Below are 26,776 nucleotides of genomic sequence, written 5' to 3'. Positions count from 1 at the left end.
TATGGGCCCGGAAGCTTGCACGCTGCTAGACACTTTTTCACTCGGCGCTGCCGCGTTAGTCTTCTACGACGAAGTTGTTAAATGCTTCTCAGAGCACTTTGTGCATACCTGTAATGAACTCTGAGGCGTCTCGCTTTCACAAGCACATTCAACAACCTGGTGGAGTGTCGACGCATTTTACGCCAAACTGTTCAAGTTAGTCAAACGTTGCAACTACCCGTCACCGGCGGTGGAAGAACGCTTGGTCAGTGACAGGCTTGTCGTTGGATTGCTCGACACGCGTCTCCGAAAAGCTTTGCTGCTCCCGGAAGCTAACTCTCAAAGAAGCTTGGACGTAAGCTCGTCACTCCGAGAATGTGGCAAGGAACGCTCACTCGCATGGGCTACCTCACAAGGCATGGTCAATATTGATGCTGCGACTCAAAAGTTTTCGCGACAGCCGGTTGACGCCAGAACACACTTAACGGACGCGAAATTGGAACGCTGTCATGACATTCCGGTCTGTTTCTTCCACGGCCACGCATATCTTGCACGCTCAGAGTGCCCGGCAAAGAGCTCTATTTGCAACTGCTGCGGTAAGAAAGGCCATTTTGATGTAGTTTGCCGCTCCAGGAAGTCGAGGCAGGCCAAACTCAATGCTATCCAATTGCACACTCTCGAGTCGTCAGCTAAGGCCAAGTATGTGAATGTCACAGTCGACAGTACACAACTCAGTTCAAAGTAGGCTCAGGGGCTGAGGTTCCTGCAGTCCCAAGTAACTTTCCCAGAGTCCCGGTTGAGCTTGCCAAGGTAGATGCTATTTTGACAGGGGGGCCCGGTGGCCAACCTCTGCGTGTACGGGGTTCGTATTTGGCACATCTGTCTTGGCAAGGGAAGGCCAGTTCCCACCGTCTTTACGTCATTGAGTCACTTTCAGTACCTTTACTGGGTCTACCAGCCATCCAAGCGCTTGAGGTTGTTAAATTTTTGGTACTGTCAACAGTTCTGAGCCAATGCTTCATGCTGAACTTTTCCATGGCATCGGCACGCTCAGAGATGAGTACACCCTTCGCTTGAAACAAAATGTCGTGCCGTTCTCACTTAATACAAATGCACCTTGATGGATACCAATCCCACTGCATGAAGTTGTTCAGCAAAAACTTGAAAACCTTGAAAGTGACGGCGTGATTTGCTGTATTGATAAACCAACTGCAGGTGCGCCAAACTGGTGGTAGTACCAAAAAAAAACGGGAAGTATCTTCTGTGTGTTGATCTGACTAGACTAAACAAAGTGGTTCTCAGGGAAACACATTTTGCCTACCATTGAACAAGTTCTTGGGTGACGCATTCATTTTTTGCAAAGCTGGATGCAACTGCAGGCTTCCACCAAGTCAAGCTGTCAGCGGACTCGCAACAATTGACAACTTTCGTCACACCTTTCGTTCGCTATTGTTTTTGCCGACTGCCCTTCGGCATCACTTCCACCCCGGAGTATTTTCAAGGTCAGGATCCTTGAAGGTCAGGAGGGTGTTGTCAATATGATTGACGATATTCTTGATTTTTGTACGTACCAAGCAGGAACACAATGCGACTTGAGCAAATGTTGACTCGTCTTGCAACTGCAGACGTCACCTTGAACAAAAAAAAGTCTTGTTTTGAGGACTCCGAAGTCTCCTTCCTAGGTGTCGTCATCTCAGCACAAGGCATCAAGCCAGACCTGGGCAAGATTGATGCAGTGTATGCAATGCCACCTCCCACAGACATTGCAGGTGTCAGACGTTTAGTCGGGATGGTAAATCATCTTGCCAGGTTCTTGCCTTATATTTCAGAAACCACTGCTCCGATACGCACCCTTCTCAACAAGAATGCTAGTTGGACTTGGCAGCATGAACAGGAAGCTGCATTCAGTTCAGTGAAAGAACTTCTGGCGTCTGAACGCTGCTTGCCCAAGTACCACCCATCGTATGCCACAACAATCTCTGCTGACGCCAGCTCTTTTGGACTCGGAGCAGTCCTGCTACAAGCACAACTGACTGCTGAATGGCGGCCAGTAGCCTTTGCTTCAAGGGCAATGACAGCCACAGAACAAAGGTACAGTCAAACAGGAAAAGAGGCCTTGGCTACAGCGGGGGCCATCCAGAAGTTCGACGAGTTCATCAGAGGCATCACCTTCACCGTAGAGACTGATCACCTTCCTCTCGTGTCATTGTTTGGCAAAACTGAACTTGATGTGCTTCCTCCAAGGGTGCAAAGACCCAGGCTTTTTAAGACAATGCTGTACCAGTTTCAGATAATGTACATGCCCGGAAAATTGTTGGCTACAGCAGATGCATTGTCTCGCATCCCTCCAAAAGTGCATCGAGTAGACACCGTGAAGCTTCCTGCTGCCAAAGTCGTGGCTTCTGCTCCAAATGTGTTTCTTGTGAACATGCAGGATATCAGTAATGCCCAAAGTTGGGATAGAGAGTGCACCACGCTCATCTCTTTCCGCCAGCATGGCTGGCCAAATAAGTCAAAGATAGAGTCGAACGATGAGCTAATTGGTCACACATCTCTTGGTAGAAGTTAGCAGAGCAGGTAGCACCAACACAAAGCACAAGAGGCACACACATGCACATAAGGACAACGCTGCACTGACAACTATATTAACTGGAAATCGCACATCTTCTTCCTTCACTTCTTCCTTCACTTTACGTCTGCAGCCAACTTCTTTCTTGTCGTTAACATCCTGCCGGTTTGCGCAAAAATTCTACTTCCTTCTTCAACAAAACCACTGATGGCATGCTGACACATTGGTCTCCCAAGTCACAGATTGCATATGCTTCATAAATCTCTCTGGCTAACTTGTCCATCATCCTTTCCATAACCTTAACATTGGGAAGGTCAGCCGGACATTTTTGGTCTCTACAATCAACGCAGTCTTTGCAGTGCACAGCCAATTTGTGCCAGACTTGTCCGATATTGCCTTAGCGTGCTCTCTGATCCTTTCATTGAGGCATCTTCCTGTCTGTCCAATATATTTCTTTCCAGAATGCAAGGGAATCTCATAAACAACCCCCTGAATACACTTAGAGTACCTAGTTCGGTGCGAATTTTTGCGTCCAGAGTTGAAGTCCTGGTTATTAACCTGCACACACATCCCTTTAGCTCTGGCCCCGCCGGGGTGGCGGAGTGGTTACGGCGCTCGACTACTGTACCCAAGGAAGCGGGATCGAATCCCGACCCTGGCGGCTGCGTTTCGATGGGGGCGAAACGGAGTGGCGTCCGTGTGCTGTGCGATGTCAGTGCACGTTAAAGAACCCCAGGTGGTCGAAATTTCCGGAGTCCTCCACTACGGCGTCTCCCATAGCCTGAGTCGCTTTGGGACGTTAAACCCCTCAAAACCAAACCAAACCTTTAGCCCTGTTTGGTGCCTTCGGAATAATCCGGATGCCATGTCCTTGACCAATCTTTATTAGATTATGGGTGAAGCCATGCATATATGGTGCCGCTGACCACTTGTTTCTTTGAGTAAGGTTTTCTTTTCGAATCCTCCGCTTGATCGGCAGGACAATGCTTTCTATTATGCTACACAGCAAATGCTCAGGATACCCTGCCTCCAGAAGCCTCTCAGTCTGGCTTAGAAAACATTTTTAACATGGTGGTGGCATGATTTGTTGAGAGCCGACGTCAAGGCAGCCTTCGCAACACCTCTTTTTACAGTCTTTGAATGTTGGGACATGTACGGAAGAAACTGCTTGTTCGCTCTTGGCTGGTAAGTCCAACATAAGTGTTCTGGTAAGAATTCAAGACTCAAATCCAGGAAGCGCAAAACACCTTCCTGTGGAAGTTCTCAGGTGAATCTTAGATCAGGGCAACTTTCTTCAAACACAGGTTGGAGAGTATTGCAGCACCTGGGAGTATCTAGGGCGGTGACACTCAGGTGGTGTAAGAGGAGGAGTAGGGCGAGATTCACCGATTGGAAATGGAGGCTGGAGCGCTTGCTGCACCTCGTCGCGGACAACGCTGGCAATGGAGGAAGGAGCTGGTTGAGGTGTGCCATACATCATTCGGAGTTCGTCGCGCACAACCAAACGTATGAGCTCCCGTAGCGCCAATGTGTCCATGCTATGCGATGGGAACTCAGCAGACACGGAGGCGGCGTGGATGGTGCGATCCTGTGCCAAAGCTCGCTGCTGAAGCACTTTCTCTATAGTGGATGTTTCCGCGAAGAATTCTGCAACAGTTTTCTGCGGACTGCGCACCAGGCCAGCGAAAAGCTGCTCTTTGACGCCACGTATGAGGTAGCGCAGCTTTTTGTCCTCGGACATCGTAGGATCCGCACGCTTAAACAGGCGCTTCATGTCTTCGATATACGCTGCGACGGTTTCATTAGGCATTTGGATCCGAGTGTGTAGAGCGCGTTCGGCCCGTTCGCGGCGATCTGAGCTTCTGTAAGTTGCCGCAAGATGATGTTTGTACTCACTCCAAGAAGACAGCTGCTCTTCATGGTTCTCGAACCACGTCCGAGCGCCATCCTCGAGGCTGAAGTATACATTTCGAAGCCGTGCGGCGTCATCCCAGAGGTTGAATCTAGCTACCCTTTCGTAGTGCTGCAACCAGTCGTCGACGTCTTCGTAGGTGTCCCCGTGAAAGGTCTTTGGGACGCGGGGTTTCAGAAACGTCACGTAGGTGGGGGTAGCGCCAGGCATTGTGACGACGTCGTGGCTACTGGTAGTCATGTCCGAGGGGGAAAACTCAGGTGGTAGGCCTCGTTGCCTGCAGCTAGTGCGGTGAACGGGCGTTTCCTCGAATATATGACCAGCACTCCTGCTTAGCGTAGGGGTACGGGACATCAGACCTGACCTCCACCAGATTTGTCATATTCTTCTCTTTTCTTCGTTCTAGTCTAGTCATTCTAGTTAAAAAGAAAGACGGCACGTTACGTTTTTGCGTCGATTACCGCAAACTGAACGCCGTAACCAAGAAGGATGTCTACCCCTTGCCGCGGATTGACGAATCTCTCAACCGCCTTCGGCGTGCAAAGTATTTTTCGTCCATCGATCTAAAAAGTGGCTATTGGCATATTCAGGTCGATGAGCGAGATCGTGAGAAGACTGCCTTCATCACACCCGACGGCCTTTACGAATTTAAAGTTCTACCTTTCGGCCTGTGTTCCGTGCCGCCCACATTTCAGTGGATGATAGACACTGTCCTCGCCGGGCCTTAAATGGCAGTGTTGTCTAGTCTACCTAGATGACGTGGTGGTCTTCACAGAATCATTTGCACAACATCTTAAGCGCCTGCGGTCAGTACTCGAAGCCCTTCGATCCGCTAACTTGACACTTAAGCCACAGAAATGCCACTTTGGCTACCGAGAGCTTAAATTTCTCGGCCATGTCGTCAGCGCCGCCGGCGTGAAGCCCGACCCTGACAAGATTGCTGCTGTTGCGGAATTTCCGATTCCACGTGACGAGAAAGCTGTTCGCCGATTTCTCGGCTTGTGCAGTTACTACTGGCGTTTTATCGATAACTTCGCTGATCTTGCTGAACCGCTGACTCAGCTCACCCGGGGAGACACCCCTTTTGTTTGGACTCGCGAACAAGAAGCTGCTTTTGCCGAGCTGCGTCTCCGTCTCCAATCGCCGCCTGTTCTAGCCCATTTCGATGAGCAGGGGGAGACAGAAATACACACAGACGCCAGTAACATTGGCCTTGGGGCGGTTCTCGTGCAACGTCAAGAGGGTGTTGAACGAGTCATCGCCTATGCCAGCCGTACTTTATCCCGCGCCGAGACAAACTATTCAACTACTGAAAAGGAATGCCTTGCCATTATTTGGGCTGCTGCGATATTTCGCCCCTACCTTTATGGTCGCCCATTTAAAGTGGGCACTGACCACCATTCTTTGTGTTGGCTGGCCAACCTGCATGACCCATGCAGCCGCCCGGCGCGATGGAGCCTTCGCCTACAGGAGTTCGATCTCACTATTGTTTACAAGTCTGGACATAAGCATGAAGATGCTGACACGCTCTCCCGTGCGCCTGTCGAGCTCGCTTCACCAGACACGGATGACGCTGGCAGTTTCCTCGGAGCTGTTGATGCTTCAGATATGTCTCATCAGCAGTGTGCCGATCCAGATTTGCGAGCACTGATTAATTATTTAGAAGGTCAGCCAGCCACCATACCTAAGTGCTTTTCTCGGAGCCTCTCAACTTTCTGCCTGAGAGATGGTGTGCTTTATAAGCAGAACTCTAGATCCGAGTCAAGAACGTACCTCCTTGTGGTACCCACAGCTCTGAGAGAGGAAATCCTTTCCGCGTGCCACTATGAACCAACATCTGGCCACTTGGGTTATTCTCGCACACTTGCTAGGATACGACAGACATTCTACTGGCCCAACCTTGCCACTGTTGTTAAGCGCTATGTCAAGAGCTGTCGGCAATGTCAGCGTCGGAAGGTTCCGCAATCAAAGCCTGCGGGCCTCCTCATGCCCATAACACCATGAGCACCATTTGATCAAGTCGGCATGGACCTTCTCTTTCCTTTCCCTCGGTCCTCTGGTGGCAACCATTGGATAATCATCACCACAGACTATCATACTCGCTATGCCGAGACCAAAGCGTTACCTAGTGGTACAGCGTCTGAAGTTGCCCATTTCTTTGTACACCAGATCTACTACGGCACGGTGCTCCTACCTGTATTACAGTTGAATCCCGCAACAACGAATACCGCCACAACGAAATTTCCGCGACAACGAATAATTTTTTATTCCCCGCGAGTATCCTATAAGAATTAATGGCCTAAATTTCTCTGCACAACGAACCATTTTTGCAGAGCGTTTCCGCTTCAACGAAATTTTCGCGTTCAAAATCGAAACCGAAACTAGTTTTATTGGCGAGAAGTCCAAGTCAAATCCAAAGCCACATTAAGCATGAAATCACGTGATTGCAGTTCCGCCATTTTGGCTTTGTGTCGTGGTCGCGTTGTTCACTCGCTGCCTTTCTCTTCGACAACGACGAGTTTTCATCCGCAGGACACGATGGCAACGCAAGTGAAAAAACGCAAAACTCTTTCCCTTGAGCAAAAAGCTCAAATAATCGCCCAAGCAGAAAGCGGAAGGAAGAAAGCGGCAATTGCTGAAGACTTCGGAATTCCTGCAAGTTCGCTGTCAACGATTCTAGGCAATAAGGACAGCGTGAGAATGGCACTTGCTTCAGGCACATCCTCGAAGCACAAAAAGGTGACGCGGCCCCTCCATGAAGAGTTGGACAAAGCAGTGCATGCGTGGTTTGTGGAAGCACGAGCCAGCAACGTCCCCCTGTCCGGAAGCATCGTCCCAGAAAGCCTTGAACTATGCATGCCTACTTGGCATTGATGATTTTAAAGCCAGCATTGGCTGGCTAAACCGTTTCAAGGCCCGCCATAACATCGTTGGAAAAGTGTTGTGCAAGTGTTGTGCGGCGAGTCAATGTCAGCAGACGTGGACGGAGCAGCTGCTTGGAAGGCGAGTAACATGGCCGGAATTTTAAGCAACTTCGCGCCTGCAGACATTTACAACGCCGGCTAGACCGGGCTATTCTACGAGATGTTGCCGGCTAGGACGCTCGACTTCAAGGGGCAGCGCTGTCACGGCGGCAAACACAGCAAAAAACGCATCACAGTGCTGCTTTGCACAAACATGGATGGCTCGGACAAGCGTCCGCCGTTAGTCATAGGCAAAAGTGCCAAGCCGCGCTGTTTTAAGGGAACTCGTAGCCTACCTGTGCAGTACAAGGCGAACAACAAGTCATGGATGACCCGCGCTATTTTCACCGAGTGGATGATTGCATTCGACCGCGACATGAAGCGGCAGGGCCGTAAAGTTTGCTTGCTTTTGGACAATTGTTCAGCGCATCACTCCGACGAAGTCAAGCTCACTAACACGGAGCTGAGGTTTTTCCCTCCCAATTGCACGTCTGTCTTACAGCCTCTCGATCAGGGCGTGATTCTTAGCCTGAAGCGCGCTTACCGCGGGAGGTTAATTCAGCGGCTGCTTTTTAACACTGAAACCGGCCGAGACACGAAGGTGGACTTGTACGTGGCACTGCAGATTATGTCTGCTGCCTGGAGCACACTGGGGCGCTCAGTAATTGTGAACTGTTTCAGGCACGCCGGATTTGCCGAAGGTCGACCCGTACACTCTGCTGGCCTAACACCAGGCGTTACAGACGACGACGAAGAGGCGTCACCGGCTCCGGGGATCGCGGCCGCCTGGAAAACGCTGGGAGAAATAGGAACCGTGCCGCCTAATCTCGAGCTCGACGAATACATCGGCGCTGACGCTTGTGTTGTTGTTCACGAAGATGTGAGTGATGAGCAGATCATAAAAGCTACCCGGAATGATAAGGACTCTTCCGATGAAGAAGACAACGACGTACAGGAAGCGCCGGCTGCGGCAACCGCCGTACAGGTGATGGACGCTTTTGATGTCATCAGGAATTTCGTTGCTGTCCGAGACGACGATGTTGCAATGGGTTTGCTGACCGAGTGCGAAAATCGCGTGACGGCGTTGCTCGCCGTGAAGCGTAAGCAAACCAAGCTTACAGATTTTTGGCATTAAACGCCTTTGCTGCTGCTTGGGCAATTCTTTCTGCGTTTCACGTCAAATTTTTGCAATAACGAAGTTCCGCGAGAACGAATTTTTTTTCGTGCACCGTGAATTTCGTTATAGCGGGATTCAACTGTATTACTGATAGAGGGACTGCCTTTACTTCAAAAATGATGGCCGAAGTCTTTCATCTCAGCGGTACGGCGCATCGAAAAGCTACTGCTTACCATCCGCAGACCAATGGGCTGACGGAAAGGCTTAATAAGGCCATCGCGGATATGCTGGCGATGTACGTCGACGCCCAGCACAAGACTTGGGATGCGATCGTACCATATGTGACGTTCGCATACAATACAGCAGTCCAAGAGACTACACGTTTCACGCTGTTTCGTCTCGTTTACGGCAGGGAGGTTCGGACGATGCTGGACGCAATGCTCCCTTGCCAAACAGATACCGAACTTTGTTCTGACGCCGAGCAGTTTGCCCAAGATGCTGAGCAAGCACGCCAACTAGCACGCGTCCACATCACCCAGCAACAGGACAGGGATTCACGCCGGTACAACCTCCGCCACAGCCAAGCTTCCTACAACACCGGGGACCAAGTGTGGGTGTGGACGCCTGTTTGACGCCGCGGCCTTTCAGACAAGCTAATTTGCCGCTACTTCGGACCGTATAAAATCGTGCGACGCATTAGTAACGTCAATTACGAGGTGCTCCCGGATGGGGATCAGAGCATACAGGCCGTCGGCTACCTCGTCCAGAGACAGTTCATGTCTTGCGATTGAAGCCGTACCTTGCACGGTGACTGACAAACTACATCTACAAACTTTTTTTTTTTGGGGGGGGGGGGGGGGGGGGGGGTTGCTTTTGTACGCTTGTGTGCACGTGTAACTGTGCGTTACGCTTAAGGAGGGAGGAATGCCAGGGGGCGCTCGGAGTGAAAAACGACGTTGAAGTGAATCTGCTCCGGACTCGCAGGACGTACCTAAACCTTGGACCGTGTAATTCCACCTGTACCGGCTCTGTTAACCTAGCCCCAGTCACCAACACCGTGACAATATTATATTATATTATATTGTCACATTAGGCAGTGCATACGCATAAGGAAAGAAGAGGAAGACTCTCGTGAGTTGGAGAGAAGAGACGTTCAACAGCGTCGGCTGGTGCCTGCAGAGAACGTCTGTTTGAAAGCCTTGTCTTCGGTGTCCGCCCTCTGCTACAAGCTGAACTACCCCGTAACACTTTGGTGGAGGTACTTTCGATTCCCCTTGCCACAGCTCCTCGTACTTTCGCGCCAGAAACCTGGATTTGCGCAGTGGACGTCATCTCCCTGAGCTCCCTGAGCAAAGAATTCGCTAATATGGGCCTCGTTTCAAATCCTGCCCCACCACCCCCTGCACCACAGCCAATCCCAGTGGTTGCTGCTGCTGCCACAACCCCGCCCTACACACCGCGCTACCCTACCCTCAATCCTGCGGAGTGGCGCACATCTGACGATAGGCCTATTTGCTTCGTCTGCTGTCGAGCTGGCCATACGTCCCGCTATTGCTGCAGCCGTCCGGCTCCCCCTCTCAACCCTATTACAGCCCTGTCCGCCGTAACTATTATGTACCACGACGCGTTTCTGTCACCCCAGCACATCTTCGTACTGAGAACACAGAGCAAGACCGTCGTCCTAGCCGTTCTCCATCGCCTCAAGCCCACTATTCCCGATCACCTACTCGTCGCCGCAGCTTGTCCCCAACGTACCAAGGCACCTACTCGGGAAACTAGGCAACGCAGCGCCCGGACGTGACGCTGCGTTACCAACCCGGACAGCCAACTGTGTTTCGACCATCGCACCACGCCGCAACCTGATCAATGTCCTCGTAGATAGAGTCCCTGTGCCCGCTCTCATTGACACTGGAGCCCATATTTCAGTTCTTAGTTCGTCGTTCCGCCAGCGCCTCAAAAAAGTTCTTACGCCCGCTAACACCTCTACAGTTCGTGTTGCTGATGGAAACACTGCTGCCATCATCGGAATGTGCACTGCACGCGTTAGCATCGCCGGCCACCACGCCCCTGTGCTCTTCGCCGTCCTTACTACTTGTCCTCAAGACGTGATTTTAGGCCTAGACTTTTGAACAGCCCATTCCGCTCTCATTGACTGTTCCTCCCGACTTCTGCGCCTAGCCCTGCCCTATTGTGTTCACGATCCCAGTGCTGACCAATCCCAGCCTCGCCTCCGCTCCAGTACATTTACTCGCCTACCTCCTGAGGCGGCAGTATACGTGCCCATGTCACCTTTTCCCTCCCTTCCTGACGGCGACTACGTTGTCAACCCCATCACCGACGTCACTCTACAGCGCAACATCGTCCTACCTCATAACATTGTACACGTCGAGAATAACCTCACTTAAATTCCTGTACTCAACTTCAGCATGTCTTCACAAGTTCTCCCGGAGGGCATTTTCCTTGCCGAGCTGTCGCCTTTGTCCAGCTTTACTATTTCTGCAGTGCTGTCCGGCCGTCACGCCGACGTACCTGCACAACCTGTCCCATCACATAGTCCGGAGGACCGCATCTCAGCCATGGTTGCCTCTGACCTGCGTCCCGAATATGCCAGCGCTCTTGCCGGCCTTTTGCGGTCATACAGCGACATTTTTGATTTCGGTCACGGATCCCTGGGCCAAACGTCCGTCGTCACACATCGTATTGATACTGGAGATGCCCGACCTATTCATCGACGGCCTTACAGAGTTGCTCTTTCCGAACGCAGGATCATTCAAGAAGTAGAGAAAATGTTGGCAAGCAACATTATTGAGCCATCGAGCAGCCCCTGGGCGTCTCCGGTAGTACTCGTCAAAAAGAAAGACAAGAGCTGGAGGTTTTGCGTTGATTATCAACACCTAAACAAGATAACAAAGAAAGACGTATACCCCCTTCCAAGGATCGATGACGCTCTTGACTGCCTGCATGGTACTAACTACTTATCCTCCATCGATCTCCGTTCTGGATATTGGCAGATCTCTGTTGACGAAAGAGATAGTGAAAAGACGGCTTTTGTCACCCCGGATGGCCTCTACCAATAGACCTCTCTCCCTCGAGTAAACAACGTGATGTCACGGAACGCACGTGCGGCGACTGCAGCGCTCTTCGATGCAGCGGCGATGGGCAAAATCCGTCGTTTTTCTCGGCCGCGGCCGTACTGAATGCAGCGGCGCGCGCTTGTGTCTCGATTATTTCTTACGCCGTGGTCTCGACCAAGGCCCATTCCTTGTCTCGACTAGCCTCCAATGCGTTCCTGTGTATTCCAAACCGATGGAGCTGCCTGAGTACGCGACGTTATTGCCTGAAATCGCTCGCCAGCGGTATGTTGAAAAGTTAGTAGTTGACGGGGACCAATACCCCGACCCCTTCCTTTTGAAGGACTGGAAAAATGACCCCAAATTGTGGCCGAATGTTCGTTTTGGTGACATATGCGTATATCTTGTTCAGACGCCCGGCCCTAGCTATGCCACGGATAGCTTGAAGTCCTATCGCTCGTTGAAGGCATACGTTCTTGCAGCTGAAGGGCATGTGCGGCAAGTTTTCATTGCCGACGCTGGCTTAAAGTGCCGCTTTTTAAAAGCTAAAGTGGCGCCGTCGCAGAGGACCACCGGCGAGCTATATGAAGCCTGGACGCTTTTGCACAAGGACGGAATCGTACAGGTAGCCCACTGCACATGCATGGCCGGGTAAGCTGTGTTCGGTGTGACGTCGAGCAATAGCGTTTTAACAGGTTACTTTGATAGGCAGGAATATGAATGCATGCGGCAGATTGGAAGTGCAGTACACGCAAATCGTCCCGCCAGAATATATCCTTCACGCGTGAAATCAGCCTGCGATACGCAGAGCATAGAATCTCGTATTTTTTTATCGTGTTATAAGGTTTTCGACGTCGCTGGTTCGATCCCGGCCGCGGTTGCAGCGGCGGCAATTTATCGATGGGGCCAAAGTTGAAAGCGGGCTCTTGTGTCGTGCAGTGTTAGGTCTTAGGTGGCCAAAATGCTCCGGATCCGTGTTATGCGACGTGCCTCACAACCCATGTGCCGCCTGAGCACTTCAGACCCTGCCTATCTAGCCTTTACGCTTGCAAGTCTAGCCTTTACACTTGTAAGTCGTACTATGCTACCAGTTTGCTACAATTGAAATGTTTATTACCTTCTACCATCCCTGTGCACGTTGAACGTTTTCTAGAGGTTCTGGCACTTTAATTGCTGTAATAGCTCGAATGGTAATCTACAAATTTCAAAGTGTGCGCGCTCTTGTAATGCTTGGCATTTAACAGTAATAAACATTTATCTTTTAGTTTAGCCACGCTTGTAGCTTATTTACTCTTCAAAGTGGAAATGCTCGTTTCATCTGGACTCATTCGGTCCACTAGTTCACAGCTTTGTGAGTGGAACAACAAGTTCTGTGAAAGTGTACGTAACAATTTTTTTATTCCCTCTAACTACTTGATCTTTATTACCTTAGTTTTGGCTTAAACGCTCTGACAACATTCCTTACTAGTTGCTACTTACCATTGAGATGAGCTGCATATATATGAGCCCAACAGAGGTTGAGTTGAGCACCCTTTTTGAGGAAACATGAAAAAATGTTAACGAAGAAGGTAATAATGAGGTACGGCTTGCCTTCTCAAAGCCCCTACTTCTATGGTACAAAACAACCTGCAGTCAAACAGTTTTATGTAAATCACCAGATAGTGTAATAAGTCCAGTGAATGATAAACTAGCTGAACTCTAGAACAAATCAGCATGGACAAGTTCCGCAGATCTGGTCTGTGGGCTTCCATTTATCTCGGCGCAGTGCGTGCACACACACTTTCAGATTTTCGTCCCGTGGAAAATGAAAAAAGCGTATACCAGAGCCTTTCTTGGCGCGGTTGGTGCATCCCGCTGCACAGCAGCTCGTAGGCATTGCGATTCAGGGTCGAGGCAAAGGTCCTAATGCCCGCAATGAAGATTATTGTTGCTCGCGCAGCGAATCTCTATGCGAGCGCATGCATTCAGGCGACTGTTTTGCCCATCGGCGTCTGCGGCGCAAACCGGAAACGTCACCACCGTGACGTCACTCGCATCGCGTGACGTACCCGAGGAGAGGTCTATTCAAAGTGATGCCTTTCGGCTTATGTAATGTCCCTGCGACATTCGAGCGTATGATGGACTCCCTATTACGTGGGCTCAAAATGGCCACATGTCTGTGCTACCTCGATAACGTCATCGTATTTTCATCAACCTTTGAAGGCCACCTCCATCGTGTTTCGGCTATTCTTGGCGTCTTCCGACGAGCTGGCCTTCAGTTGAACTCCAAGAAGTGTACCTTTGGTCGCAAGGAACTCAAGGTCCTAGGACATTTAGTTAACACCCATGGCATCCAGCCGGACCCCGACAAAATTCGCGCTGTAAGGGATTTCCCTGTACCGAAATCTAACAGCGACGTGCGTAGCTTCCTCGGACTTTGCTCATATTTCCGGCGATTTGTACCAAACTTCGCAGAAATAGCCCGTCCGCTCACGCAGCTTCTGAAAAAAGAGGTCTCCTTTACCTGGGGCCACGAACAACCTGCCGCCTTCGTCGCTCTTATTGCCCACCTCACCAGTCCGCCAGTGTTGGCTCACTTCAATCCGTCAGCGCCCACAGAAGTACGCACCGACGCAAGTGGTCATAGAATTGGTGCCGTTCTCGCACAACGTCAGCTCGGTTTACCTCGCGTTATCGCCTATGCCAGCCGACTCCTCTCTGCGGCCGAACAAAATTATTCCATCACTGAACGTGAGTGCTTAGCCCTAGTTTGGGCCATTACAAAGTTCCGTCCTTACTTGTATGGGCGGCCATTCACAGTAGTCACTGACCACCATGCACTGTGTTGGCTTTCTACACTCAAAGACCCTACTGGCCGCCTTGGACGTTGGGCCTTGCGCCTTCAGGAGTACAATTTTTCAGTAGTTTATAAGTCTGGCCAGTTGCATCGAGACGCCGATTGCCTGTCCCGTCATCCAGTCGACCTGCCAAGTCAACCTGAATGTGACAACGACGCTTGCGTGCTCTCTATTTCTGATTTCTCCAACATTCGCCGTGAGCAACGCCAGGACCCTCAGCTTCTCGAAATTATCAATCGCCTCAGCCCCGATCGCCATGACCCTTCCCTTCGTTTGTTTGTGCTCCACGACGGCACCTTACATCGACACAATATGCGACCTGATGGCCCCGACCTTCTACTAGTAGTCCCTCAGCACCTACGCTCAACCGTCCTTCAACAGCTTCACGGCGTTCCTACAGCGGGTCATCTAGGCGTCTCTTGCACATACGACAGTGTGCGCCGTCGGTTCTTTTGGCCAGGCCTATATCGCGCAGTCCGCCGCTACGTAGCTGCTTGTGACCGCTGTCAACGCCGGAAAAAGCCATCAGTTTTACTAGCTGGACTTCTGCAGCCAATCGACATCCCCATAGACCCATTTTCTCGAGTGAGTCTGGATCTTCTAGGGCCTTTTCCATTGTCCGCATCGGGGAACAAATGGATTGCGGTGGCCACTGATTACACCACACGCTACGCGGTCACACGAGCAATACCAACCAGCTGTGCAACTGATGTCGCTGCTTTCCTCCTCAACGACGTTATACTCGTCCATGGAGCTCCCCGCCAACTGCTCACCGACCGTGGCCGTTGCTTTCTGGCTCGTATAGTCGACGAGATTCTACGGCTGTGCAACGTTCGTCATTCTTTCACGACTGCCTACCATCCACAGACGAACGGGCTTACCGAACGCCTTAACCGGACACTGACTGACATGTTGTCTATGTACGTTTCTGATGACCACCGTGACTGGGACATAACGCTGCCATTTGTGACATTCGCTTACAATTCGTCGCGTCACGACACTACCTGCTACTCCCCCTTCTATCTTCTATACGGCCGTGAACCTCTGCTTCCTTTTGACAGCCTGCTCCCGTCTGTCACCACTGCCAGCTCATATGCTCGTGACGCCATAGCCCGAGCTGATGCTGCCCGCGTTGTTGCTCGCAACCGACTCGCAGCCTCTCAGCACTCCCAGAAACGTTGCTATGATTCCTGTCATCGCAACACCGAGTATTCTTGCGGCTCTCTCGTGCTGCTTTGGACTCCAGCTCGCCTCGTTGGCCTTTCGGAAAAACTTTTGCCCCGTTATACAGGACCCTACCGTATATTACGACAAGTGACACCAGTGACATACGAAATTGCGCCCTTGCATCCCGTCTGCCATGCCTCTACACCACGCACCGAGATGGTCCATGTTGCAAGCCTAAAGCCATACTACATGGACCCTGGTTTGGATGCTAGTACGCACCAGGACGGTGCTTTTCAGCCGGCGGGGTAGTGTCACATTAGGCGGTGCATACGCATAAGGAAAGAAGAGGAAGACTCTCGTGAGTTGGAGAGAAGACGACGTTCAACAGCGTCGGCTGGTGCCTGCAGAGAACGTCTGTTTGAAAGCCTTGTCTTCGGTGTCCGCCCTCTGCTACAAGCTGAACTACCCCGTAACAATATTCTATATTATATCACCTTTTTGGAGCAATGGAAGGAAGGTGATGAATATTTTACGCTCAGAATTATGGAGACAGATTCGCCTGTTGAACGAATTTCTGAAGGTGAGAGCCGCGGACGACTCATCATATGGAAGATATTATTATTCCACACGATTTTGCACTGAGCATATGTGGAATGTGTGGTTCCTTCCTTTGGTAAGGAATTGCACCAAAAAGCAGCAGTCCGTTCCAGTGCGAAAAAAATCCTGTAGTTACTGTAGGTAATGTACAGTTATCTGCCAATGCAACGGAAGTGTTAGAACATGGGCCTAAGTTTGCTCTTCCCCCTAAGAATGACGCCGCAGGAAAGCTTGCCATTGTAAGATATGTCACAGAAAAAGCTGATGAAGAAGAGGCCAGCCGAACTGTAGCTGAAGGGATTGACCTTTTGAACCGCACAAAAGGACGCGGAAGATGCAAGTTGCGATTTGAAACAGCAATTAAAGAATTGAAGAGCAAGGAATTCAAGCTGTGCCTTTCGGATAAAGAAGGTGGTTTTGTTGTATTTGCTTTTGCTTTGGAACTAAGGTAGTTCCAAAGCAAAAGAAATGCAAGAAAGCAAACTGGTTATCTGAAGAGGCTTTGCAAATAGCTGAGGAAAGGAGGATGGCAAAAGTTATGGGGGAAAGAGAAAGATACAAGGTTCTCAATGCGGATTTTCAGAAAATAGCAAGGAGAGATAAGAATGCCTTCCTGAACGTACAGTGCCAAGCAGTTGAGGACAACAGCCAATTAAGGAACACAAGAGCTCTGTACAAGACAATCAAAGATATCAAAGGAAGCTTCTGTGCTAAGCTGGGCGTGATAAAGGACAAACGAGGCAAGGACCTCCCTGAAGCCTCAGAGATAAAGAAGAGGTGGCAGGAACACACAGAACTGTACAAGAAGGACCCGAATGTGCAAACCCAACATAAGACGGTTGTGATTACTGATCTCGAGCCGGGCATCCTGAAGAGTGAAGTTGAATGAGCCTTAGCCAGCCTTGCTAAGAACAAAGGTAGCGGAATTGATGGCATTCCAGCTGAGTTGCTTCAAAACCTCAACCATGACGCTGTTAGCATTCTGCATACATTATGTCAGAAGATTTGGACAACCCTGCAGTGGCCACAGGATTGGAGGAGGTCAGTTTACATCCCCATTCCAAAGAAAGGCAGTGCCAAAGATTGTTCCAACTACCGCACGATCGCGCTTATTTCGCATGCTAGCAAGGTGATGTTAAAAATCCTGCAAGGTAGGCTGCAGTAGTATGTGGATCGGGAGCTTCCGGACGTGCAAGCTGGGTTTCGCAAGGGCAGAGGAACTAGAGACCAAATTGCCAACCTCTGCTGGATCATGGAAAAAGCAAGAGAGGGTTACGCGAAAGCGTTTGACTGCGTAGATCACAGCAGATTGTGGCAAGCTCTCCAAGAGATGGGAGTTCCAATTCACCTCATCTGTCTCCTCAGGAACCTGTATGAAGGGCAAGAGGCCACAGTCAGAACTGGGCATGGTCTTACTGACTGGTTTCCGATTGAGAAAGGAGTGAGGCAAGGCTGCATACTGTCGCCCTGCCTATTTAACCTATATGCAGAGTGCATCATGAGGAAGGCCGGTCTGGACGAGTCTTCAGCTGGAGTGAAGATTGCTGGAAAACATATCAACAACCTTAGATATGCGGATGATACCACTTTAATGGCAGAAAGTGAAGTGGAACTCAAGAGACTTCTGATGCGCGTACAAGAAGAGAGTGAGAAGTTTGGGCTTAAACTGAACATTAAAAAGACAAAGATCATGGCGTCTTGCCCTATCAAGTCCTGGAGCATCAATGGACAAGAAGTGGAAGCTGTGACAGATTTTCTGTTCTTGGGCTCCAAGATCACCTCGGAAGGAGACTGCAGCCATGAAATTAGGAGACGCCTGCTTCTGGGAAAGAGAGCAGTGGTTAGCCTTGACTGCCTAGTAAAGAGCAGAGACATTAGTCTGCCAACCAAGATCCGTATAACTCGTGCTATGGTCTTTCCAGTTGTTATGTATGGATGCGAGAGTTGGACTGTGAAAAAGGCTGACCGCCGAAGAATGGACGCGTTTGAATTGTGGTGCTGGCGAAGACTCTTGAGAGTTCCTTGGACTGCCAGAAGATCAAATCAGTCGATACTGTCGACCATAAACCCTGACTGCTCATTGGAGGGTCAAATTCTAAAGCTAAAGCTCAGCTACTTTGGTCATCTGATGAGAAGAGAGGAGTCGCTGGAGAAAGATTTGATGTTGGGAAAGGTTGAGGGTCACCGGAGAAGGGGTAGGCAGCGAACGCGATGGTTAGATGGCATCCTTGAGGCACTGCAGATGAAGTTATGTGATGTTAGGAAGGTAGTGAGAGACCGGAAAGCGTGGCGTGATATGGTCCATAGGGTCACGAAGAGTCGGACACGACTGAACGACTGAACTGAACTTTGTTGTATTGGATTCTATCAATTACGGAGTAAAGGCTCTGGCGGCCATGAATAAGAACTTTCGAAAAGTACAACCTAACGACTTAAAAGATGCTAAGAGGAAGGTTGTACTAATTCTCGAGGAAACTGAACTGAGGCAGCTTTGCCGCAACGTTAAGGACACTAGGCTTGATACCTTGACTGTATTCTTCAGTGCAAAAATACACAAACCTGATATACCTTTTCGTGCAATATTGTCAGAGGCACACACGTGGCAGATGCTAGTCTCGGAATACTTAGTCAAGCATCTCAGCCAAGTACATGTGAATGATCCCTTTAGAATAAAGAACTCTGAGGAGATAATATCTGAGATCAAGGGATATGATAAGAAGAGACTTTCTGGATTTTCACTCGATATTGAAGACATGTACTATTCTATCCCACAAGAAGGCTTGTTAAAAGAACTACGAGAAACGATTGAAAAGCAGGCTGTTGTTTTCCAGAATTCAGCGGGGGTGTTTGTGGATACATTCTTGTTGTTGATTGCAGCCTATCTCAGGTCAACTGTTGCATCCCATGATGGAATATTGTATGTACAAAGTAGTGGTGTATGCATAGGTTCGAGAGTTGCTCCCGTTCTGAGCGATGTGTACCTAGCCGCATGTGACAGAAGGATTCTGACGGCTATTAAAGATAAAGGGATTGTAAAGATAGTTCGTTACGTTGATGACTTTTTGGTATTGTGTGAATTTGAGAAAGGAAAGGCGACTGATCAACTAAAAGACACGGCCCTTGCTGTGTTTGAAGAAAGTTGCCCTGATCTAAGATTCACTTGGGAACTTCCAAAGGAAGGTGTTTTGCGCTTCCTGGATTTGAGTCTTGAATTCTTACCAGAACACTCATGTTGGACTTACCAGCCAAGAGCGAACAAGCAGTTTCTTCCGTACATGTCCCAACATTCAAAGACTTTAAAAAGAGGTGTTGCGAAGGCTGCATTGACGTCGGCTCTCAACAAATCATGCCACCACCATGTTAAAAAAAGTTTTCTAAGCCAGACTGAGAGGCTTCTGGAGGCAGAGTATCCTGAGCATTTGCTGTGTAGCATAATAGAAAGCATTGTCCTGCCGATCAAGCAGAGGATTCGAAAAGAAAACCTTACTCAAGGAAACAAGTGGTCAGTGGCACCATATATGCATGGCTTCACCCATAATCTAATGAAGATTGGTCAAAGACATGGCATCCGGATTATTCCGACGGCACCAAACAGGGCTAAAGGGATATGTGTGCAGGTTAATAATCAGGACTTCAACTCTGGATGCAAAACTCCGCACCAGACTAGGCACTCTAAGTGTATTCAGGGGGTTGTTTATGAGATTCCCTTGCATTCTGGAAAGAAATATATTGGACAGACAGGAAGATGCCTCAATGAAAGGATCAGAGAGCACGCTAAGGCAATATCGGACAAGTCTGGCACAAATCTGGCTGTGCACTGCAAAGACTGCGTTGATTGTAGAGACCAAAAATGTCCGGCTGACCTTCACAATGTTAAGGTTACGAAAAGGATGAAGGACAAGTTAGCCAGAGAGATTTATGAAGCATATGCAATCTGTGACTTGGGAGACCAATGTGTCAGCATGCCATCGGTGGTTTTGTTGAAGAAGGAAGTAGAATTTTTGCGCAAACCGGCAGGATGTCAACGACAAGAAAGAAGTTGGCTGCAGACGTAAAGTGAAGGAAGAAGATGTGTGGTTTTAAATTAATGTAGTTGTCAGTGCAGCATTGTCCTTGTGTGCGTGTGTGTGCCTCTTGGTCTGTGTGTTGGTGCTACCTGCTCTGCTGACTTTTCCCAAGAGAAGTCAAAGATACCTCTTCTCGTGTTAAAGTATGAATCAGGGAAGGTGAGCTTTCTGTTTGTGATGGTCTTCTCCTCAAAGGCACTCGCCTCCTGATCGCCTCAGCAATGAGGCCAGCAGTCTTGTCGTTTCTGCATAAAGGAGATCAGGGCACCAGTCGCACCAAGGCCCTTCCTCATGACCAGCTGTGAAGGATGCACCCTTGCTCGAGTGAATTCAGCGGAACCACTCCTTCCTACAAACCTCCCTGGTCGTTCCTGGGAAGTTCTGGGCATGCTTTCAACACAACTCTCAAACCTTCTTGATGGTAGTGGACTACTACTCCCAGTTCCCGGAGGTGGTGACTGGTTGTGTGCACATTGACGACACGATAGGTCTCGAGATGAAACAGCAGATTCATCAGGATTTCTGGCAGGGTTTCAAGTTGGGAAGCATCATGAAAAAATACGGGCATTCACACTCTACTATTTTAACGATCATCAGTGTTGGGGATACCCTGCAGTTCATCCAGTTGCTAATTGGTTTCGTGCACACAAAACGGACTGCAGACAGCATATGCACTACTGGAAGTGACGCTCACACCGATTGTCTAGCTTCAGTTGCAGCTCAAGCGAGCGCGAATTTCTGACTTCTTTAAGTATCTTTAAGTACGCTTAAGTTATTTTATGGCTATTGATGTATCCTGTAATAAAGTGTTTAGTGCTCTTTACGATGATTAGCGTTGTTCAACCCGATTTACTCATCGTTGGTAAGTAGGCAAGCCTGCATTCATGGCAAAAGATACATGGGTGTCTGCTTTTTTTCTTTACCGGTCCATATATAACAGTATAATTGGTTGCAACAATTGGATTTTCCGGTTTTCTCAATATCGTTATAAGCGGACTACACCGTAGACCATGCTGCAAAGACTTGTGCTTGTTATTTGTGCATGCCATCAAGACATGGCTTTCACTTTCTTCGTAATGCAAGATGTGCTGAGGTTTACCTCGAATGGTTACAACCACACATGGCTGCTTTCACATTGTTCCATGTCATTCTAGTTGCTTTTGGTGTCTTTATCTGGATGTTTACCTGCCGGCTTCAAATCGAGGGCTTTTGAGTGCAGCGGGCTCGATAAAGAGTTCACTTCAGTACTGCCCTGATTCTGTTTGTTTGTTACTTACAGCATTGTCATCATTAATGTGACACTATATATGGTTGAGCTGCTTGGAAATGTTTTGTAATGACATGAGGACGACATTATTTCCTGTAGTGAGATTTAAATTTAGCTGCTGAAAGAATGCATGAAAGTAGTTGTGTCTGAGCAACATATTCGCTGCATAGTCTTCAGGCTTTTTAGCCTCGGGGCAACCCCAACTGCCATTGTGTGACCTTCGCAGCATTTTGTCACGATGCCAAGGTCTGTGCTATGGACTGTGCCTACGCTGACAACTTAAAACTGAGGAGCCAGCAAGAATAAATTTGGTTTTAGCTAACCAGGTACTGTTCCTGGCGGGCATGCATAGCAAGAAGTGGGGCAAGTGGGGGGAAAGAGATGACAGCAAACACGGGCCACTTCTTGTTTCACATCATCTGTCGTCAATGAGAGATGGCCCTGCTAGTGCAACTGCTGTGAAAAGCGTAATAATGTTTTAGCATTGCAAGCCCCATTTCGATGAAAAGCCAGCATCCAGTGTGTCGTGCACACAGTCCCATGAAGGGAGGTAATTAATGAGATATTACAATGGGTTTTGCTTCAAAGGGGGTGGTGTGCTTTCTTTTTTTTCTTTTTCAGCCTTTGTGGGCTGCAAGTTGAGGGTCTAGATTTCGCCTTATACGCAGCCGTATACGGCAACTGTCATATATATATATATTTTTTTGAAGTCTCATCTCTGTTGGTAGCAGTCTAGGGAGGATGTGGTACGCTGCCTGTGCAATTTTGTGGAAGTTGTGGGCCACTTGCAATTTTCATCATGTGTTTTGCAGGAATACCGTTGCTTTCGAAGTGCTTCACGAGCTCTGTTCAATTTTCTGGCCTCTGAGTGGCCACACTGTAGAGTTTTGAACACTGCCGTGGTGACTGCATCGTGCTGCATGCAGTCATGTATAATTCCAGTGTGTGTCTCTTTAGGAAAATGTGAAAGGTGCACACATGGAGGCCACAGTCATTTGTTGCCTGTGTTCTGCTTCATTTGTTTTACAGTTTCAAAAGAGAGAAAAAAAATGGCAAGGCTGGGAGGGTCTCGCTCCTTGGGGCTCTCTCTGAACTCGCCAGTAATATTTGGGCATCGCACCTTCCCTCCCCCCTCTGTGTACTTACTGCTGCAGTGGCTGCATTTGTGAGCGGATGGGCAGAGAGTACCCGTATGATTACAAAAAGTACCCTGGATTCCAGCTGCAGTGGAAGATCCTGTGGCAAATCCGCCGGCACGTCGATCGTGTCCAGGAGTTTATGGGCAAGTAAGTGATTGGCCCACTTGATCTGCATGTCTGCCCTGGGAAAGGATGGTTTGACAGCTGCTGAGCAGTGGATGCTCCCAGCCACTGTGCTCTCGGGGGCATCCGCAGTGTGGTCTGTTCTCTTAAACGTGCAACCAGTTTGCAAACAGCTTTGCAGGCACTGACAGGAGGTTCAGAGGCTGATGCAGTACTTGCTGTCTTTGTGGCCATTACTTCTGAAAGCTTTGAGCTTGGAATTTTTATAGTGTGGTGAAATTGCCACATTCCATTGTGTGTGTAGGGGGGGAAGCATCTTAATGCAAACCACCTTTACAGACTTGTTGCGACTAGACCAGCTGTAGTCTCACAGATGCTACAAGAATGCAGGCAAGAATGCAGAATGATGATGACAGCAACTTCTTGCCCACGTCCCCTGCAGGGCAAAGGCCTCTCCCATGTCCCTTCAATATTAACCCAGCCTTGTGTCAGCTGTGGCCTGCCTTATAGCCCCACAATGTTCCCAATGTCATCAGTCGACGTAACTTTCTGTTGCCCCCTGCTGCACTTGCCTTCTGTTGGAGTCCAGTCTGTTATTCCTAATGACCATGCATTATTTTGCTTTCATACTGCATGTCCTGCCTGTGTTGGTCTTTCCGGTTTCAACTAGATTGCCAAAAACTCACATTTATTCCCCGACCCGCTCTGCTTTCTTGCCGTTTCTGTTACACTCGCAGGAGCACCTTGATGATACAGTTCTTTCAGGGTTGCGGAAAAGTTTATCTCATTAAAAAGTTTGTGCCATCCAAACTAAAAAAATCTGTATGCAGAGGCAGGGAAGTGCATACTTGGAGCATGACTATTGATTGCAAAGTTGACATGCGGGCATATTTGGGAGAGGGTTCAGAACATTGAAAATTCTGCACATTGTACAGTCGTGTAATCTGATGAATTTATATCATGTGGTTTTGTATCACCTAGAATCTGCCATATCATTTTCCTTTCCATAGGTCATCACATTGTCTTCTATTTGCGTCAGACCTTTTTCTTTAGCCTCCGTGTTTCTGCCCCGTAGTTGAATATACAGTGCGACACAGCTGTCGTGTACTTTTTCTTGAGAGATACCGCTAAACTTCCTTTTATAGTTTGACAGTGCCTGCCACATGTGCTTTGCCCCATCCTTCTAGTTATTTCACTGTCGCGGTCCAGATCTGCTGTTGTTACCTGCCCTCATTATCACTTCTAACTTGCTGCCTGTTGTAGACTGCTGTCCCTTTCCTGTCTCCTTTCCAAGACTGCTGAACATTGCTTTACTTTTTCCCACCCATATTAATGTTAGGCCTACGGTTTTGTTCTGTCTGCCTGGGTCATTGATGGTGCATTGCAATTCATCTCCTCTGTCCTTTCCACATTGTGGTGCTCACTGCTGCTCTCGGCTCAAGCCAAGATGTACGGAAGGTGTGGAGGGTACTGTAATAAATTGGTAAAGAAAACTGAATTTTATAGCAGCACACTGTGGGATTCCTGTATGTTCTTAAAATGTAGCGTTTTTGCTGGGCACAATTGCCTTATCTTCTAGCTTCTTCTGTGTTAATTATGTACTTTGTCGATACCTATGTGAAAAGAGTAACAGTAATAGTGTCTCAGGTCACCTATTTCGCTTAGACTTGAAGAATGCAAGGTTGAGACCAGTGGAATCCCGGAAAACATTGTTTCATCACCACACATCATAGCTGTGATTCTTCCTTCGGGCCAAAACAATGTGTATTGAAACCGGCATGTTAATGAGTTTTTCGAGAGCCACGCTAAGGGTGCATAATTGAGTGTTCCAGGGATAAATTATTCTCATCCTGCTGTTACCCCACCTTGGTGGCTCAGTGGCACAAGCAAAAAAAAGGAAAGACGTTTATTTCACGTTGTGTGCAAGTTGAGTGTTTTTGAGACCCAGTGTGTTTCTTCCCTTGTTCTTTATCTTTTTGTACAAGTTTAAAATGTAGTTTGAAGAGGTCAACAAGTGAGCTCTTTCTACCAGCTATATAGAGGGGCCTTGTAGTTCTGCTTTATCCAGCGATCATGACTGACATGGGGAGGGGCTACAACCCGTGAGTTGCATAGCATCATTGAATATAGCAAAGTATGTGGGACAAAACAAGAATGCCTTCTGAGGTGATCATGGGAGCTGGTATGTAGGGTTTAATGTCCTTAAGCTGGACACGAGCTATTAGACTTGCCATCTAGTGAAGAGCTGCAGTTGGCCACCTGGTGTGCTCACTGTGCAAGGTTGCACAGCACATGAGCATCTCTCATCTGTCGAAATGTAGCCGCTGCAGCTGGGAGGAGACAGTTGTGTCATGGCAGCGAAATTTATTTCAGCTGCTTTGCTTGCTATATAAATGCATTCCCCTTTTCTTAAAAAAAGGAAAGGTAGTGGAATGATGCATACTTTTTTTTTTTTTTCAGTCCTGAAATTTGAAATCTTTATTGAGTGGCAGTCTTCGCTTTGAACAGAAAGTTGGAGAAGATCAGTGCCTTGCTGTTGGCTGTTTGCTAAACTTAGAAGTAATATTTTATTGCTGTAATAGAGAGCCTTAGTTTTTTTTCCATCATGCAAACCGAAAGGTCAACTGAAAGCATCTTTTAGTTTCATGCGCTGGATACTTAGCTGCTTCAGACATCTTAAGTAGCGCGAAAAAACACACACAAGACAGGGTACAGGACGAGCGCTAACTGCCAACTGTTTATCGGAAGGAAAGAGGAACGTATATTTAAACCCTCGGCCACTCAGGTGTTCATAGCCCCAATCGCAGTCACCCCACCTGGTATCAAAATTCATCAATGACAAGCCTAGGCATGTGTGAATAAACACAACAAGGAAGCGATAAATAAACGATACAGATCTTAACAACAGTCAAACGTAGCAAAGCAGTGTGAAGACTTGAAGCAAAAGCAGACAAAACTAAACAACGTAAAAATTAGAGCTCACAACAAGGTAATAACCAAAGTTAACTAGCAAAGAGGCAATAGCAGTCAATCCCTCGTAGCAAAAGCAGTGTCCAAGCAAAGCAAAAGCAGTCTAACAAAAAGCCGTAAAAAACCAGAACAAAACACCAAGGTAACAAAAGCATTTTAACAAAAAAACCAACAAGGTAAGACCAAGGTAAAAACCAAACCCAAGGGTAACTAACAAAAAAATTGTAGCAATAGCAGTCAATATCTCGTAGCAAAGGCAGTGTCATGTAACAAAGCAAAAGCAGTCAAAATCTAAAAATTAAACAAGGTAAGAAATCTATATATAAAAAAAAATATAAAAATATAAAAAACGCCACTAATACCAAAGACAGGTCGTCCGAAGCAGGTTACAAACAGTGGACAATGGAATACTCATTTCAGATCATATTATCGAGGAAAGATACCTCACTGCTGTAGAGCACTACAGAAGGCTCACTGATACAGTCAGTCCCTCTTATCTTTATAAAGTACGCTTCCATGATTTCACGTGCGAGTGAATTGCGGCTCTTGCCAAGAATCCTAATCTCATACAGCCGAGGCTGGCAACCCCTACAGGGCACGCAATGCTTAGCCAAATTAGAACCTTCCCCCGTTGTTAATGATGTCATGTTCCCGTGCACGATCGTTCACGCAGCGTCCAGTCTGGCCTACATACACCTTTCCACAAGACAATGGTATCTCGTAGACAACTCCGATGGTGCATTCCGCAAAGGGCCTAGCATGTTTCTTGCCACAGCTGCTCTTCTTTGCTCCTTGTTTGGCGATACGGGAGCATAGCTTTGCCATTTTGAAAGGTGCTGAAAACACCATCGGCACTTTGTACCTCCCCGCCACCTTCTTCAAGTTGTGCGACACCTTGTGCACATACGGCATGACTACAGGTTTACCTTTGCTTTCAGCCCTTTGCCGCGCTTTTCCCTTTATCTTTTGCAGCAATGTCTCAGCCACAGCCGCCACGA

The 26,776-nt window shown here is 48.5% G+C and overlaps 1 protein-coding gene across 2 annotated transcripts in view; it reads left to right on the top strand.

Moving 5' to 3' along the window:
* LOC146183174 (uncharacterized) overlaps nucleotides 1-26,776 on the top strand; it is a 124,251-nt gene that overhangs the window by 54,181 nt on the left and 43,294 nt on the right. For both annotated transcript variants that reach the window (XM_084608697.1, XM_084608696.1), the window contains exon 4: nucleotides 22,701-22,832. In XM_084608697.1, the coding sequence (XP_084464823.1) occupies nucleotides 22,701-22,832 (132 nt within the window). The remainder of the gene's footprint in view (nucleotides 1-22,700; nucleotides 22,833-26,776) is intronic.

Source organism: Amblyomma maculatum, chromosome 7 (assembly GCF_055883805.1).
Source record: "Amblyomma maculatum isolate TAMU_Amacu chromosome 7, ASM5588380v1, whole genome shotgun sequence".
Lineage (NCBI taxonomy): Eukaryota > Metazoa > Arthropoda > Arachnida > Ixodida > Ixodidae > Amblyomma > Amblyomma maculatum.
This window is presented reverse-complemented; position numbering and strand designations above follow the sequence as displayed.